At 29.1% G+C, this 17,049-nt stretch overlaps 1 protein-coding gene and 1 long non-coding RNA gene across 2 annotated transcripts; one reads left to right on the plus strand and one right to left on the minus strand.

The window, feature by feature from the left end:
• Positions 1–8,253: 8,253 nt before the first annotated feature.
• LOC107262272 lies at positions 8,254–9,935 on the minus strand. Its single transcript, XR_001536158.3, has 2 exons — positions 8,614–9,935; positions 8,254–8,442 (listed from the first exon to the last, which is right to left on the minus strand). It is a non-coding gene; the product is annotated as an uncharacterized LOC107262272 (long non-coding RNA).
• A 2,093-nt stretch (positions 9,936–12,028) lies between these two features.
• LOC8275944 (malate dehydrogenase, glyoxysomal) lies at positions 12,029–16,738 on the plus strand. Its single transcript, XM_002531952.4, has 9 exons — positions 12,029–12,359; positions 12,466–12,681; positions 13,968–14,282; positions 15,081–15,170; positions 15,274–15,357; positions 15,894–15,929; positions 16,050–16,139; positions 16,246–16,340; positions 16,449–16,738. Exons 1-9 carry the CDS (start codon positions 12,309–12,311, stop codon positions 16,519–16,521), a joined length of 1,050 nt encoding a protein of 349 aa, XP_002531998.3. The 5' UTR covers positions 12,029–12,308; the 3' UTR covers positions 16,522–16,738.
• Positions 16,739–17,049: the final 311 nt, after the last annotated feature.

Consider the following 17,049-nt stretch of genomic DNA (forward strand, 5'->3'; position numbering starts at 1 on the left):
GGCTCTGCGTCGACGTGAAGCAAAAGGCGTTTAGTTGTTTAATTAGGGTTCTAAGCTGTCAATAATTTCTTCTGCATTGAGTAACCAAATGCAATCAATTTCTTTTGTGTCTAATGCCAATTAATGTCCCTCTCACAACCCAAGAAATTGGCCGTAACCATTAGCCAGGAAAAGCGTGCAACCTTCATGACAATCGGCTACTCAAACTCAAGTGGTGGGAATTAGTTTCATAATTCGCACGTATCAGAATCCATTGGCATTTCCTTTCTCTTCCTGATGTGCTAAGAGCCTTGAAAAAGGTAACTTCTTCCTGATTTGGGTGGAATATCGATGGTTTGAGAAACAAGACTCTTGGGTTTAAAAAGAAACAAAAGCCTTAACATAGTAAATCTCTATGTCGGTGCTTTTATGAAAGGAACATGCAATGAGAAAATAATAATTATATATTTTTTAAACATTGAAATTTAAATTAAAAGATTTAATATTACATTGAATTTTTAACTAAAATATGTTCAATAAAAAATATCGCTTTGGACTGTTCTTGCTTCATTTTATTATTTTTTTTCCTTTTTGTTAAACTTCTATTGTATTATCGAATGTGAAATATAACGACAATATATATAAATATAATGTTGGTTTCCATTTTATTAAAGATTGTTCGGGCAATACCTATAATAACATATATGGGAAATTCCATTTTTCTCCTTTTTGTTAATAAGATGCTGATTTGGAGGTGAGATTAATTTATTAATTAGTTAGTGTTAAGGGTGGTCGACACTAAACGGAGAAAATAATTATCATAAAATTCTCTTAATCTCCATGCTGTGTAGAAAGATTTTGACTTCCTCGTGCATCTCTGTTCGGACATGTGAGATTCTTTTATTAGTCATCCAAACACAAAAATATTACTACACCGACGACGAACACTAATAATTGAGCATCACCCCTTTTTCTTTCTTTTAAGCATATTCTAATAATCGTGGGCTGTATTTTTATTATAAAACATAATTAATTTTCAATTTTTATAAATAAAAATATCAAAACTAAGCCACGTAATACTTTAGGTTGAGAATTCAGAAGTGGAATGCTTATGCTGTCCAAGTCATGGAACAGTGGATGTAGAAGCCAATTTGTGAAGAGTCTGGCATCTGCCTCACCCAATTTCTAATCCAAAACAACAAAGTTGTGGCAGTTGAGCTAACACCTGCCTCCACTTTGTTCTCAATTCCACTTCACTCGTCAAAATGAAACCCAATTACATAAACACATCACTTATCTATTTTTTCCCAATTCTTACCTACTTATAAGAATTAAAACAAAAATAAATAAGATATTTTAACAGTTTTCTTACATAAATTTTACCTACATTTCTTATCCAACTCTAAATTAATTATGTCAAATTTGATTACTCATTTTAGCTCCAGTTCATATTTTTAACCCTATTTAAACACATTCTTTATTTATTATGCGATCAAAGTAATTTGAAAATGTTGTTTCCTCAAAGTTTGGCTTTACTCAACCACACAAATTATAAAAATATTACTAAAATTTATTTATTTTTATTAAAAAATTCTTATCTTTGAAAATAATCCCGTACAATGATTTTAAATTTATATATATATACATATGACTTTATATATTTTTAATTTTAGGTGTGCATTCTTTTCATGAAAAATTAGTGATGACATAAAATTCTGTTGATATAGCTTCACTTATTTAATACGCTACTTTATTTTGAAGAAAAAAAATTAAAAGCCATGCCTATAGTTTCATATTTTTTCAATTTTAAATATATTTTTCTAATATAATAAATTAATATATATATTTTTATTCGTTTATAAAATATAGTATTTAGTATAATCAAATAATTTTATTCTACGAGTGTCACATCATATAAGCTACGTCCATAGAAACTCAAGATGTTACAGCAGAATATTATCTTTTATTAATGGATTTAAACACGTATACTAATTTATCAAAAAAAATACATCCATAAAATTAAAAATGCCTTAAACAACATGCATGTTTGTTGAAATTTCTCCTTTTAAATATATTCACATTGTTCTATCATTTTCAAACGAGTTTATCAATCAATTAAACGTTCCAAGTAGATGTATATGTTAGTCAGGGTAGTCAAAAATGTTATATTGTCTTATTCTTTTTGTGGGATATTCGTGTTTGATGCTTCTTTTAACCTTTGTGCAGGGATATAGCCACCTTTGTGGACTTACTTTCTGCAAGTCCATGCCAAGATTTTCGTTTAAAGTTGTGTTTTTATATATGAGATCTATGAATTTTTAATACCATTAATTTTTATGTTTAAAATGATATATAATCAAATATATTTCAAATAGAATATAATTAATAGTTTTTATCTTTCTTTTAAGAGAATATATTTTCATTTGTTCTACTTCAGAGTTTAAATTAAAAAGGAGAAGAAAATGGAAATAACATAATTTACTCAACTAAACATTAGCTTTTTCTTGTAGTCAAAAAATTAATACATATTTCCTTAAATAATAAAGTCTTAAGTTCAGTCTCTTTTTCTTTTTCATTAGTTACTCAAAAAAAAGAAATAATTCCCGAGTTAAAAACGAAAGAATTGAAACAGTAGCTTCAACTATTGGGAGAAAAGAACTACCAGATAGGAGAAAGAATTGATCGAAAAAGAAGAAGAGAAAAAGAAAGAACAGAGAAAAATAAATTTGAATGAGTTAGCATATTTTAGTTTACCAATATTTTTAGATTAATAATTTAAAAATTATTTAAAAGTCTTAACAGAATTTGATGTAACTATAGATAATTTTATGATTTTAATAGAAATTAACTTTCATTTAAACCAAACATGATGAACCCAGATTTATAATTTAATTATATATATATATATATATATATATATATATAAACTCCTTATATTTTCCAAATTGCATTCTAAATTTTGAAAATATTTTCTACTCAATTTCCTTGGTGTCCACTTGCATTTGTGCTAATCTGCCAGAGCAAATTCTTTTCTTAGATAAGGGGTTATTTTCTGGTAATACAAAGTTGATGTAATACCTGATTTAGAGATATTTAATCCAACAAACATGTTTTAAGAAATTCATTCTAATTACTTGTATTATATATATATGATTTTCTACAAAATATATATCCATTATTTTAAAAAAATACGTGAAGTTCTCAAACGAATCTCACATTAGTAAATTAATATGTTTCACGATTTCCATTCTGATATATCTTTCAAATTAAATGAATTTTTTAATAAATTTCAATCAAACATAGTATTAACAAAGTAGATGTCTCTTATGATGTGGATTTATAGTTGAAACATGGCAAATATAATCTTCATCCTTTTAATGTTTTTTCCCAGTATACAAGAACAAGAAGAAAAGGCAATAGATTGTGAAACCTCTAATAATCTAGGATTAGTGACATTCAAGAAGAAGAGGAAGTAATTATTAGGGTTCAAGAAGAGACGAAAGCATCGTTTGTGAAATCAAGTGCTTAAATTTTAATGCGGATCCATGATTCAAAACTCGGTTGAATTGATTCTGTTGGTGTTATAAATTTTAAGCATGTAGTCTTTCCTAAATGGGTGTTTATTAAAAACCGCAAAAATGTTCTAAGACAAGTTCTGTTAATCATAATCCATGAGCTTGGGAAAAGCCATGGATGCTGCTAGATTTCTGGGTCGTTTATTTTAATTTTTTTTTCTTATATTAAATTTCTCCTTTTTTTATACGAATTGTTTTAGTATATTATTACTTTATTATTTTTATCAACTTAGGATTAGATTTAATGTTTCCAAGTTTATTTTAACTTTGTAGTTTGTTCTGGAGTCTTGTAAGAACTGGTAAGCTAAACACACATCCTGACACATACATATATATGTAATTATATAGAAATATATGTTTATGTTGTAACATATCTTGTTTCTATTCAGTAATTCCTTTAACTTTAACTTCTCGTACTTAACTTTGTTTATCATTCTTTAAAGGCTTAAACGTACTTTTAGGCTTTATTCACTGCATTATATGCTGCATCTTTAATTGTTAGCCAAATCAGTAGGTGACTGGTTATTACTGTTACTTTTGAAAATTGAAGAGTTCTCGAATTCAAGTCAAGGGTCGCTATTTTGATGAATTCTTTAAAATCGGAAATTATTTGAGTTTTATAGGATAATGAGTATGAGTAATTAGATATAGATTATTCTTTATTGGATAATAAATTCTAATCATTAATTTTAAATTAACGGTTAAGATTATATAAATATTATCTTATAATATTCAATTTGAATGTATGAGAGAATCTCAATCTATAAAATAAAGAAAAGATAAAAAAGATTGATGCATGAGTAGTAAAATGACTATTTTAGTTAATGTATGGCCGTGGAGGAAGACAAATAAAGAAAAATAAAAATATAATTTAAAAATTTACTATATTATTTTTGTAACTGTTGGAATTCGAAAATTGGCATAATTAAATTCATTCTCTACATACTTTCTCTTCCAACTGGAGAAAAAGAGAAGACTACAGACTGTATACTACTCATTTTTGTTCTAAAGAGTTCTTGAAAAATGAAAAGTGGATCGGCTTAAGAAGTCAAATTGATCGTTGAGTTTTCTAAAATAATTTTATGGTTGTGTTCGTGAATATCAACGAAGAGCTCATAAAACAATTTGTAAATCATGAATTACTTATGCATTAGACTACAATAGCTAAGATCAAAACCCATACACATATTGTAAACTAGTATTTAAATTTACGATAACAATAACTAAAGAAATTAAAAAAAGAAAAAAGAAAAAGGAAAAAGGAAACTCACACAGGAAAACATTTATTAATTTTAATAGATTTAAAAAGGCACAATTTTCTCTAATTAGAAACATTAAAAGTAATAAAATAATAGACAATGTGAAACTAGATTGCATGGGAAGGAAAATGAAGCTCGCAGCTGAATTGCAACAATTACTGGATGTGTAATGATTGAAAGTTGTGCAGTTGTTATGGTTGTTGTATTTGGGAGAAATGATCAAATACCTTCCTGAATTTTTACGTCGAAACTAAATGAGTCTAATTTTAATTATTTTAGTAAATAGATCAGTAATTTCTATTTAAAAATCAAATAAATTTAAATGATGATAACGGTATTAATGATTGTTTAAAAAACTCAACGATGATAGTGAAATAGAGATAAAAATTATTAATTTAAATTTTGATCAATAAAATAAAAAATTGATTTTTAAATATATAATAAAAAAATTTAGTTTTAAATATTAAGAATTAATATTTGTTCAAATTTTTTTTATTTAATTAATATAAATAAGAAGTATGATAGATAAACTCATAAGCTTTTTCAAAGTATGAATCTATTTGGCTTTTATATAGAAGTTTTGGATCTATTTGTTAAAATAGTTAAAATTATACTTATTTGATTCAGACAGATATTTTACCCTTTATCCGTTGTGTTTGTGTTACATGTTGGGTATAAAGTTCTTTTTTTTTTTCTTTTGAAATCTAAAGTTCTTCTTTGTTCGACTTTGATTTAATGAGAGTAATAAGAGAAATCCATGAGACAAATCCATTGCTAAAGGTATCTAACCATTTTGGTTGTGGCAATAGAAATCGATTATAGAAGGAAAATTCTATAATTACTTTAATCTATCAATAAAATAATGACAATTTATACAATTTATGTAATTACAGGTTAGCAATTAAAATAAGACTTACTAATATAAAAGGGAAATTCTATGATTATTTAATTCATTTTAATCTATCAATAAGATAAAGACAATTTATAAAATTTATATAATTACAGTTACCAATTAAAATAAGATTTGCTAAAATAACATAAAGTAGTTTTAAAAATTCATACCCTCTTAAAATGTACGAAAAATTAGTTAAATTTGAAAAAAAAATATAAAATTGAATGTCATGTTTCATAATTCAACAATGAATTTTACAATTACGAAAAAGTTTAGTATTTTTCGTAAATTTATCAATTTTCCTATAAATTATTAGATTTTGCCTATCATTTTTTATAATATCTTTTATTTTTTTATAACTATTGTCACTTTTTGTGATTTAGCAATATATTTCGCGATTACGAAAAACTTAATATTTTTTGTAAATTTGTCGATTTTTTCATAAATTACTAAATTTCGCAAAATTAATCATTTTTTCATAATATCAATCATTTTCTCACAACTAGTAACACTTGTAAAAAATTTATATAGTTTGCAAAAAATATGAAAATTATCACTTTTTGTAATTTACAATATTTTTCATGATTATGAAAAAATTTAGTATTTTTTTTGTAAATTTGTCATTTTTTTATAAATCATTAAATTTCACAAAAATAATTTTTTTTTGCAACTAGTAATACTTATGAAAAATCAGCTTAATTTGCAAAAAATATGATGATTGGCATTTTTCGTAATTTAACAATATTTTTCATTATTACAAAAAATTTAGTATTTTTTATAAATTTGTCAACTTTTTCAAAAATTATTAAATTTCACAAAAGTAATTATTTTTTCACAACTAATAACACTTATGAAAAATTAATATAGTTCGTAAAAAATATAAAGAAAATTATCATTTTTTATAAAATTATTTATTATTTTTATATTTATAAATTTCAAAATTAAATTTTCAGTTTAGTTAAAATATTTTAAATTTAGTGCACCAAAGTTATTACTGAACAGTTAATTATCCAAATGTTAAGAGCTTATCTACATATTATAAAATATTATTAAAACATGAACTAAGTAAGTTAGATATAAATATTATTTTATAATATTGTGATAGTGCCACAATACTTTCAAATATTTTAGGCAGATCCGTCACAAAATAGAAAATCTCAAACTCGAAACCTCTAATGTACATCTTTTAATTGAAAGTGCATATATCAACCGGTAACTAAGCTATAATATCCTCTCTTTTTTCGTCTAATATTCAAAATTAATTTAACTAATTTAAAATATGAAAAAAAATCATTATGAGAACATTAAAAGTTTTAATACATATCTAAAACTTGAACTCAAAGTCTGGCACTATATGTATTTGTAAACTATGATGTGCTGCTGCCTAAGGACATTTTAATTGCAAGCTTGGTTACTCGAACCAAAGTATGTAATTATAATATTACCGCATTGCTTGACTTTGTTCATCAATAACAACAAACTGAGAACAATTGTATGCCAAAACCCCCCCACGCGTAGATGAAAATAAAGCTGTACTAAAAAGCACGTATCATTAGCAACACGTTACAATTTAATAATGCACTTTATGATTAACTTTGTCCTGCTCATCAACATGATCACAATAATTAAGACAATCCTTAATATATTTATTCCTAAACAAAATTTGTCTGCAATAACCGCAGAAATGTTTGAATATGAGATTTGTAATCTGCATGGGAACTAATTATCCCCTTTTCCGATGAGAATATAATAAGATTATATAGCTAGATGTATTTACATATATGTATACACTGAGATGTTAGCACCAAGAGCAATAATGTACACCATGAAAATATCAGGGTGCAGCTTCTTCATCAAAGTTGATGCCCATGATCTATACATGATGCATTATAGAGCACTGAGGGGTCTCCATTATATCATGCTAAGCTTCCCATATAATATTCTATTTTGTTTATATTGTACAGAAATATGCAGAAGGACAAAACAGCTAAAAAACAGCATTCAACTTGGGAGTGTCATCATGATTGCAAAGATTTTCTTCACGGGCGTTTCTTTTTTCTTTTTTCTTTTTTTATGACCTTTTCTTGTCATATTGGCAATGATTCCTTGTTTAGACAAAACTAACAAAAGAAACACTCAATAGAAACCCTCTTTTTTTTTCTTTATCACTCACCTCCGCCACCACATCGCACCATTCAGGCACACTTCCCTTATTATTCACCATTAATTCTACTGCAATTTTCGTTTAGCCTATAATATATATATACCCTTCGATCTATCTATATGTATATCTGCAGCTTTAACTTTTCTTTTCTTGAGAAGTTCATTAAGGAAAAGAACAAGAACAAGAACAAGTACAAATACAAGAAACAAAGGCAATCTTTTTGCCGACATAAAAGAGTTTACTTAAGATCTTAAATAATAAGAATTATAGAAGTCCCACAAAGGAAGGGTTTGCATTCGACTCGCCGGCCAACAACACGAAGAGGGAGAACAAAGAATATGGACAGGAGAATAGCAACAACACTACTGTTCTTTTGCTCAAGCATAATCAAATTAAGTTATTTTATATATATTGAGCATAAAGATCAAGTCAATTTAATACATGAGATGAAGATAAAAGCAAAAATAGAAGTGCAATTTCATGAACAACGGAAAACAATTAGACGAGAGAGAAATATTTATTACATAATTAATCTTCTCTATCCTTACAGTTTCCTCCTCTAAAGAAAGCAAACTGCAAACCAACATGACATGAATTAAGAAGTGCAAAGAAATTATGAAGACATAAATAAATATATAGATTCAGTCATATATAGGAAAGAATAAATGGGAAGAAACATGCACTATCATCATGATCATTAAACAGTTAATGAAAACCATAATTCAAAAATTATCATGTACATACAGAGAATATAGCTCTGAATCTTCAGATGCTGTATGAATCCATGATACTGACAAATTGTTGATGATAATACTTCTTTTTCTTTTTTCTTCTTCTTCTTCTTTCTTTTTTGTTTATGTTTTTTTCTTTTTCTTGCTCTCCTCTTTCTCTATAACAATCTCAGGAAATTATGAGATATAACCAAAAAGAGGAGGCTAACACAAGAAAGAAACTGAACTTATTAAGTAGAGAATTGTAGCTACAAATGCCTGGCTCCATCCTGTCTGCCTTTATCTATCCTAAGAAGGAATGTTCTTGTTGTTGCTGTAGTTGTTTAGACTTTGTTTTTTTGGTTATATGTAGTTTAGACTTGCGAGAGAGAAAGAAAAGGAGAGTTTACATTGTAGTAGTAGTGCTCTTCACAACACACACACACCCATTAATGCAATTGCACTAAAATGACCCTATAATTTGCAAGAGGATGTCAGTAGACTAACCCATTGGAGCAAAGGGTAAAATGGTCATCAGATATAATTTAGAAGAAAATGGCCCAAATGGGTGGTTGAGAAAGATGAGAAGTGCTTGTCCTCTTGAGCCATTTCTGATTGTGCTTTTAAACCCAGATAGCCCCACCAGTACTAATTCTTCTTTGATTCTTTTTTCTTCTCTTTTCTTTCCCTTTCTATTTCTTGTTCTTCTTACTCTCTTTAAAAATGGAGTGGAGAGAGAGAGTGAAGAAGAGGAGAATTGTAAGGAAAGGGGCCCATATCAGAAGGGTTGATATAGGAAGAGTGAGAAGGGCATTTTATTCTGTGCACTGAGTAACTTTGTTGGGATGTGGATGGCCGGTGAAAGGCCCTTTTCAACTTACTCTTTGGTCCGTTTTTCTGGTGAGACAGGAAACAAAAACACCTCTCTTTCATGGTCACATTCTACCTATTAATTATTATTTGACAGGGTCTTTGTTTGCACACTCTCTAAGCCATGGATTTTGAATGCTACTTTCGGTCGTTATATCATATGTATATGTATGTGTACATATACATGTCTCATATTTAATATATGTACGTTTGGCCTCCAATATCACACAATTCTTCATTCATCTCCTTTTGCCATTAATTTTTTTTCTTTTTTGTAATATTAATGCTTTCTTGATATAAGCATTTGTTTTTAACTTTAACGGCAAGGTTAAAACGATTTAGCCACTAGAATAGAGATGCGAACGAATTATCGGTTCTCGGAGCACTTTTAATAATATTTTCTATATATTTTTTTACTGAATTATATATAATTAATTCTCTATTTAAATTTATCTTAGAACGTATGTATTTCAATAATATTTTTAATTTTATTTTTAATTAAATTTTTATTAATAAAATAAAAAAATAGACAAAAAGGAAAAATATATTTTTTTGAAATAAAGAAAATAAAAAAATAAATTATAAATAGCTTAAAAATATAATACTCCCAAGTCATTTTATCGTGAGTTATTGGAAGAAAACTAGAAATGCAAACTCAAGATCGGTTTTCTAAATTGGAAAAAAGAGGTCACATATAAAATAAACATTTTCCTATTCTATTAATTGTTTACTCCTAATTTACGTATAAATTAAAAAAAGTAAATATTTTTAATCAATATCAATATTTCTTCTCTGAAACAAATTTATTAAACTTTTCATAAAATTTTAAAATTTGAAATAGAGAAAGTTAAAAGGTGTCGATACCCTAAGTTAACTAATAAAGGAAATTTTTAATCTGTACTTATTAAATTAATAATATTTGATAAAAGTGTGTTTCATATATAAAGATAAAATTAGTAAATAAATAATATTAAAGTATACAATACTTATATATATGTCATTTATTTATTCACTATATTTAGAATAGTAAAAAAAATCGCCCCACTAAATACAGGTTAATTTCAACTGCATGACATTGTTTGTCTTAGATTATAACATTATTTTCGGTGGATATCAAAATCCTTCGATTAGGAAAGTGACATTTTTAAAATAGGCATTATCCTTAAATGATGTAGTTACTTCATTGGCTATATGAGTTATCCAAGTTCTAGATCTAAAAATGCCAGCACAAGCCACAAGGACAAAGTAAAAACCCCAATTGTTAATCGAAATTCAATTATCTTTATATTGCATTATTATGATACAAACATGATTAAATCAAATTAAACCAATCTAATACAAAGTTGATGGGGGGTTCTAATGGAGCTACGTGCATAAAAATATTAGTAGAAAATAGAGTAAGGATAAGCTGTTTTATATTATTCAATCACTTGAATGCTACAGAAAATAAATCCTCATTTTGATTGATTAATTGACAGTGAAGATATATTTTGGTGTGCCTTAAACGTCAATCTTTCTCTCATTCAGACAAAAGCATCCACTCCCTCTCCACATCACATTATATTAATAATATCATTTTACAATTTTTAACTTTAAAAACCAATTTAAGCATCTATTAACTCAATTTAACTTTTATGATCAAAAATTACTATTTTTAAGTGGTAAGCATCTATAGACTTTAAAACCCTATTTCCTTGTTAAGAGCATTCTTTTCAGCTACAAAGCTTAATGTTTCACTGAAGGTCTTTTCCAAAACGGGACGACTTGTTGAGCGATTTATGTGTCTTTATTAGTTACACTTGACAGTTAATGCTTGTCAATATTAATTTAATCAAAACATTTTACAAAATTGCTTGTATCATGCTACTCTTACGATTGTTATATGTAACAATTTCTTTTCTTATATAAATATTAAAATCTCTTTATAATAATTTATATCGAAATAATTTCTATATAGTAATTTAAATTATGGTTTCAATTTGGACTAGTTATAAATAAGAATAAACTCTTTATTATTATAATAAGTTATAAATTTTATAAGTTTCTTTTTAAAAAATTATCTATATAATAATATTTATATATTATATAATTTTAAAAAAATATATTATTATATTATATTTTATCTTATTGTATTAATTTTAATATAATATAACAAGATATTAATGTATCTTATTTATGATTTATACCATGATTAAATATTAAGTATAAAAAAAAAATTTATTATTTAAATTTTTATTAAATTAATATTTTTTTTTTTTATGTTAAGTATATGAGTATAGAGCTGACTAAAAAATTGAAAGAACGAAAGTCAAATTAAAAAAGTTTCCTATAAATTAAGATATGCACTTATTTAAGTACGTGGAACCCACCTAATTGATAACCTTTGTTCATATCATGTATTGATCCGGCATGCATTTTACCCATATTATTTTAATCGAACCAGATGCTAGAAACATGATTTTTACCGGGCCGTGAAGAGGCCTAAGGCTAACTAGCCCACATCTAAAAAATAAGTAGAAATAAATTAAAATATGAAAAAGAAAAAAAGTAAAAGATTAGTGACGCAAAGAAACAGCAGAATTGAAGATTGCACCGATAGTCGCAACAATCATATAGTGACAGCTTCCTCTTCCTCACCAGAGATAAGATCAGTTTCTCGTTTCCACACTTCCCAATTTCTATTTTTATTTCTTTTTTCCACTTCCAAACAAATCTGTCACTGTCATCAGCTCAATTTCGTCTGTCTTCATATAAATATACATATACACATCAATAAACTATAATAAGCTCAATCTTTATTTTTGATCAAACGTAACGAACGCTTGAACAACACTAACCAAAACCCAATAATTCTTAAAGATGCAACGGATTGCAAGAATTGCTGCCCACCTCAATCCTCCTAATCTCCAGGTCTGTCGTTGAAAGAAAAAGACTTTCTTGATTTGTAGTTTGCTTTCTTGGCTAAGTTTTATTCTCTGAATTATGGGTTTCTGTTTTTATTTCTGGACAAGCGAAGATGGAGGAGAGTTGCGGTGTGAATCGGGAGCATTGCCGGGCTAAAGGAGGGGCGGCAGGGTTCAAGGTAGCTATACTGGGAGCAGCAGGGGGGATAGGACAGCCTTTGGCTATGTTAATGAAGATGAATCCATTGGTTTCAGTTCTTCATTTGTATGATGTTGTTAATACTCCTGGAGTCACTGCTGATATCAGCCATATGGACACAGGTGCTGTGGTAAGATAAGTAGATGTTTTTCGTTTCTTTTTCTACCTTCTAATTATGTGTTATCCATTGATTCCTACAAAAGAGAACACAATAATTGTGTAGTATTTGTTGGTAATCTTTTAGGGGTGGAAGTTGTTGTTTACTTTGTTATTGGTTTGCAATTCTGATGATGATCTTATATTTGAATGTTTTGGGGGTCTTGAGTTTGGATCCTTTTGTTGATTTTGTTGAACAAATTGGAAAACCAGAATCAAAATTAGAAAGGTGCTGTTGACTCTGCTTGAGATTCACATGTTGAAATCTTCTTGAAGCTCATTAGTTAGCTAAACAAATCAAAGTTTGATTATTAAAGAACTTGGATCATTTCTAAGCATGGCTCAGCTTTGTGCAGAGCTTGAAATGATCCTTTACTAAAAATACTACTTTGTTAAAGCTTGATATGTTCTAAAATTTTACTGTAATACGAGGATGAATTAGATCTTATTCAAATTTTTTGTATGCAATATTAAGGTACTATTGTTATTATCACATAAAAATTCTACTGAAGATGTTTATACTCAATTGATTAAGCTTGCTAGCAACTTTAAGCTCATTTACAAATTTAGCAAACTGCTTGAAAAGTGCTTTGAGCTTAATGTTTAGCTCAACTTAGACTTAGAAAAACGAAAGCATGAGCATTTTTTGAGGTTTGACTTAGCTTGACTCATTCATAGCCCTAGGCAAAGCACAAGACTTTAGGCATTAGTGGCCCAGTAAAGATGTATGTTTGAGCATTAGATCATGCTACGTGCAAAGTATTGAAATATAGATCACATTTGTTATACATGTCCACAAGGTTGCTTTATTTTTATTCAGTACTATAAACTGTATGTTGTAAGAGGTATCCTGTACCCCTTCATTTAAAGAACTGCACTAGCATGAGTCTGTAGAGAAAAGCATAATGCCCACAATGCATGTTACTGCTTTTTGCCACTAAGCTTGCTAGATTGGTGATGATTTTAGTGACACAAGTTACTAATGTACATGCGATGAGACACTTCTTCTCTATCTCTAATTTCTTTTATCTTGGTAATGTTTGATTTTAAAGTTATGTTTACAAACTAAGATTACTGATCCATTATGGAGTTATGGTTTGGCCGTCACTATTTCATAAAGAATATGTAACGAAACCACTGTTTTCTTAGGTTATGAAGTCTTCCCTATTGGCCAGAAACAACTAAATGAAATGCTCTATAAATTGAAGCATTAGACCTCCAAAATTGACCAATCTCTATATTTCTCCCCCTGAATTTCAGGTACGTGGCTTCTTAGGTCAGCAGCAATTGGAGGATGCTCTTACAGGGATGGATCTTGTGATCATTCCTGCTGGTGTTCCTAGAAAACCAGGAATGACAAGAGATGATCTGTTCAACATCAATGCTGGAATAGTTAGGAGCCTTTGTGAAGGAATTGCTAAGTGCTGCCCACGAGCTATTGTTAACATTATTAGTAATCCTGTTAACTCTACAGTTCCAATCACAGTAGAAGTTTTCAAAAAATCTGGCACCTTTGACCCAAAACGAGTTTTAGGAGTGACAATGCTTGACGTTGTCAGAGCCAATACTTTTGTGGTAAGAACTATTAACATGCCATTATTTCATCTTAATGCATAGTAAGTGTACAAATTATGTTACATTGTTGATAGTCTTAAGGTACTATAGGCTGGCTGTATCTGCTCATAAATACTGAGTTTTACACATTTATAAAGTCATTTATGTTGGATTAACCATTCTTTCAGTTGCAATGATTGAAAAAAGTGATGGATAGATCTCTTATATTTGGGATTTACAGGCTATGTTGAATTGAATAAAGAATTTGGTGGCTTCTTTTTTTTTTTCCTTTTCTTTTACTTGCAAGAAGCAAAGATATTCGCCGGCTGCTATTGTTTATTTGATTCAAAAGTTTAAATAACAAAATCAGTTATGCAATGAACTAAATCAGATTGATAAGCTTCTGTTACCATTATTCTTTCATGTAATTGGCAAAATAATTAAACTCAAAATTAAACCAAGGATTTAACTCAACATGATGGGAGATACTCCGTAAGAGGTGATATGGCTTGCTGCTATATGAATGAGGCTTGAAAATTCTTGCTAGAAGTAAGACTTCTCATTGTTTTAAGAAATACTGGGGAAAACTATAGCCAATGTTAGATGAACTATGCTGATTCTAGTATTTAGCTGTTTAATGGTAGGAGCTGCTTCCAGACCATTATTAACCTAGATATGAAAATTGCATCTCGGTCTGTTTTTTATTATTTTGTTTAAATACAGTTGCTTCCCATTCTCAACTAGGTTATATTGCATCCTCCATTCTATTTTTGGTTTTCAATTTAAGTGTTTTTCTTCTATGTTTTGGTTACACCACAGGCAGAAGTTTTGGGCCTTGATCCTAGGGAAGTTGATGTTCCAGTTGTTGGGGGTCATGCAGGGGTTACTATTTTACCACTTCTATCTCAGGTTTAAGAGACCTTCTATATGGAATTTTGCATTGTTGTGGATTCTTGTTGCTCTCAGTTTTCTCTCTCTCTTTATTTTTTTTCTTACTTTTTTCGTTTTGTAGGTTAAACCTCCATGCTCTTTCACCCAGAAAGAAATCGACTACTTGACAGATCGTATTCAAAATGGTGGAACAGAAGTTGTCGAGGTAAAAGGTGTTTGTTAACTTCGTTATAACATTTCTGCAAGTAGGTTAAACTAATAATGATTGATATCCCTTTCTATTTTGAAAAGATCTTTTTGGTAATATCCAAATTTATGAGTTAGAATTAGTTTCTCCTGCTTGTTTGATTCAAAAAATTATAAAACTAAGTTAACCAAATTAACTTAAGTTCCAATCGAATTGACCATCTTCAGAACCAAATAAATCGGACAAATTTGTATAATTCAGTTTGCTCAATTTTACTGGGTTATAGACTTTTTCTTTCGTTGGACTTCATATTTGAGCCTACAAAACTGGGCCTTTCTAATTTAACTATGGTGAGTTGCTGACTGTGAAGGTGAAAAAATCTAAACAAAAAACTGAATGATGCATGGTTAGAACTCTACCAAGCTGGATTTTCTGAAATGAAGAACAAAATAAACTAACGCCTAAATTTGGATGTTGATGTAAACCAAAAACTATCTTCTATCATGTTAATTTATCACACTGAAGCTGAGTTAGCATTTTGATACATTATGCAGGCCAAAGCTGGAACTGGTTCTGCAACACTATCTATGGTTAGTCCATATCTGCACTCTTTCCCCCATAATTTTCTAATGCTTACTTAGTTCCTGCTATTTGAACTGGTTGGAAAGAATGTCATATGACCAAAAATAAAATGGACATGGAACTTGCAGGCATATGCAGCTGTTAAATTTGCAGATGCATGCCTTCGGGGCATGAGGGGAGATGCAGGCGTTATCCAATGTGCATATGTGGCTTCTGAAGTATGCAAGAGTCCGCTTTGTGCAAGATCATTATTACCATTTATTTATATCCTAGCTTCTTTAGGCAGCTTGTATTGTTGTATGCTAATGACGCTTCCTTGTATAGGTAACCGAACTCCCTTTCTTTGCATCCAAGGTACGGCTTGGACGTACTGGAATTGAGGAAATTTTTCCACTGGGCCCTCTCAATGAGTATGAAAGGTTTGTAACTATTTCTTTCCAAAATTCTGTTGCTTTAAAACCATGGTCATTTTACCACAATCTTAACATGGGAAAGAAACAAGGTTTACATTGTGTGTTCCTTAGCAGGACTGGATTGGAGAAGGCAAAGACAGAGTTAGGAGCAAGCATTCAGAAGGGGGTTTCCTTTGTCAGGAAATGATCCGGGGTGGCCGCCAACAAGGCTTCATTGTGGTTTACTGCCACTTATAGTTTCTTCTCACTGTAATTCCTCAAGATTCGAGTTCCCTTGAATAAAATGCTAGTGTCTTGTTTTGGCTGATAGCAAGTATTAAGCAAGTGTTTGATTAAAATGAGGGGTGCTCCTGTGATAATTATGTAATAAATAGAATATACTAATAATCTAGGACCTTGATTCATATTGATTGGTTCAAGATCGCTTCAAAAAAAAAAAAAAAAGATTCGAGATTGATTTCATACAAGCTACTCATATCTTGTGGTGGTGTTGCTTGGACTTTGAACCTGAGAGCATTGAAATACTGTCCCAAAATGGAATCTATAATCTTGGAAAATGGTACGATAGCAGGAGAGACGAGCAACTATATAAAGAGAGGAAATTCTGCCTGTAAAGACAATCATAGAATAAAATATACGACATAAAAGAGGGGATAACCAATAGATGTAAGAGCTCTGCTGCGGATAAGACAAAATTATATTCTGAATGGGTACA

The sequence above is a fragment of the Ricinus communis genome, chromosome 7 (assembly GCF_019578655.1).
Source record: "Ricinus communis isolate WT05 ecotype wild-type chromosome 7, ASM1957865v1, whole genome shotgun sequence".
In the NCBI taxonomy this organism is placed as follows: Eukaryota; Viridiplantae; Streptophyta; class Magnoliopsida; order Malpighiales; family Euphorbiaceae; genus Ricinus; species Ricinus communis.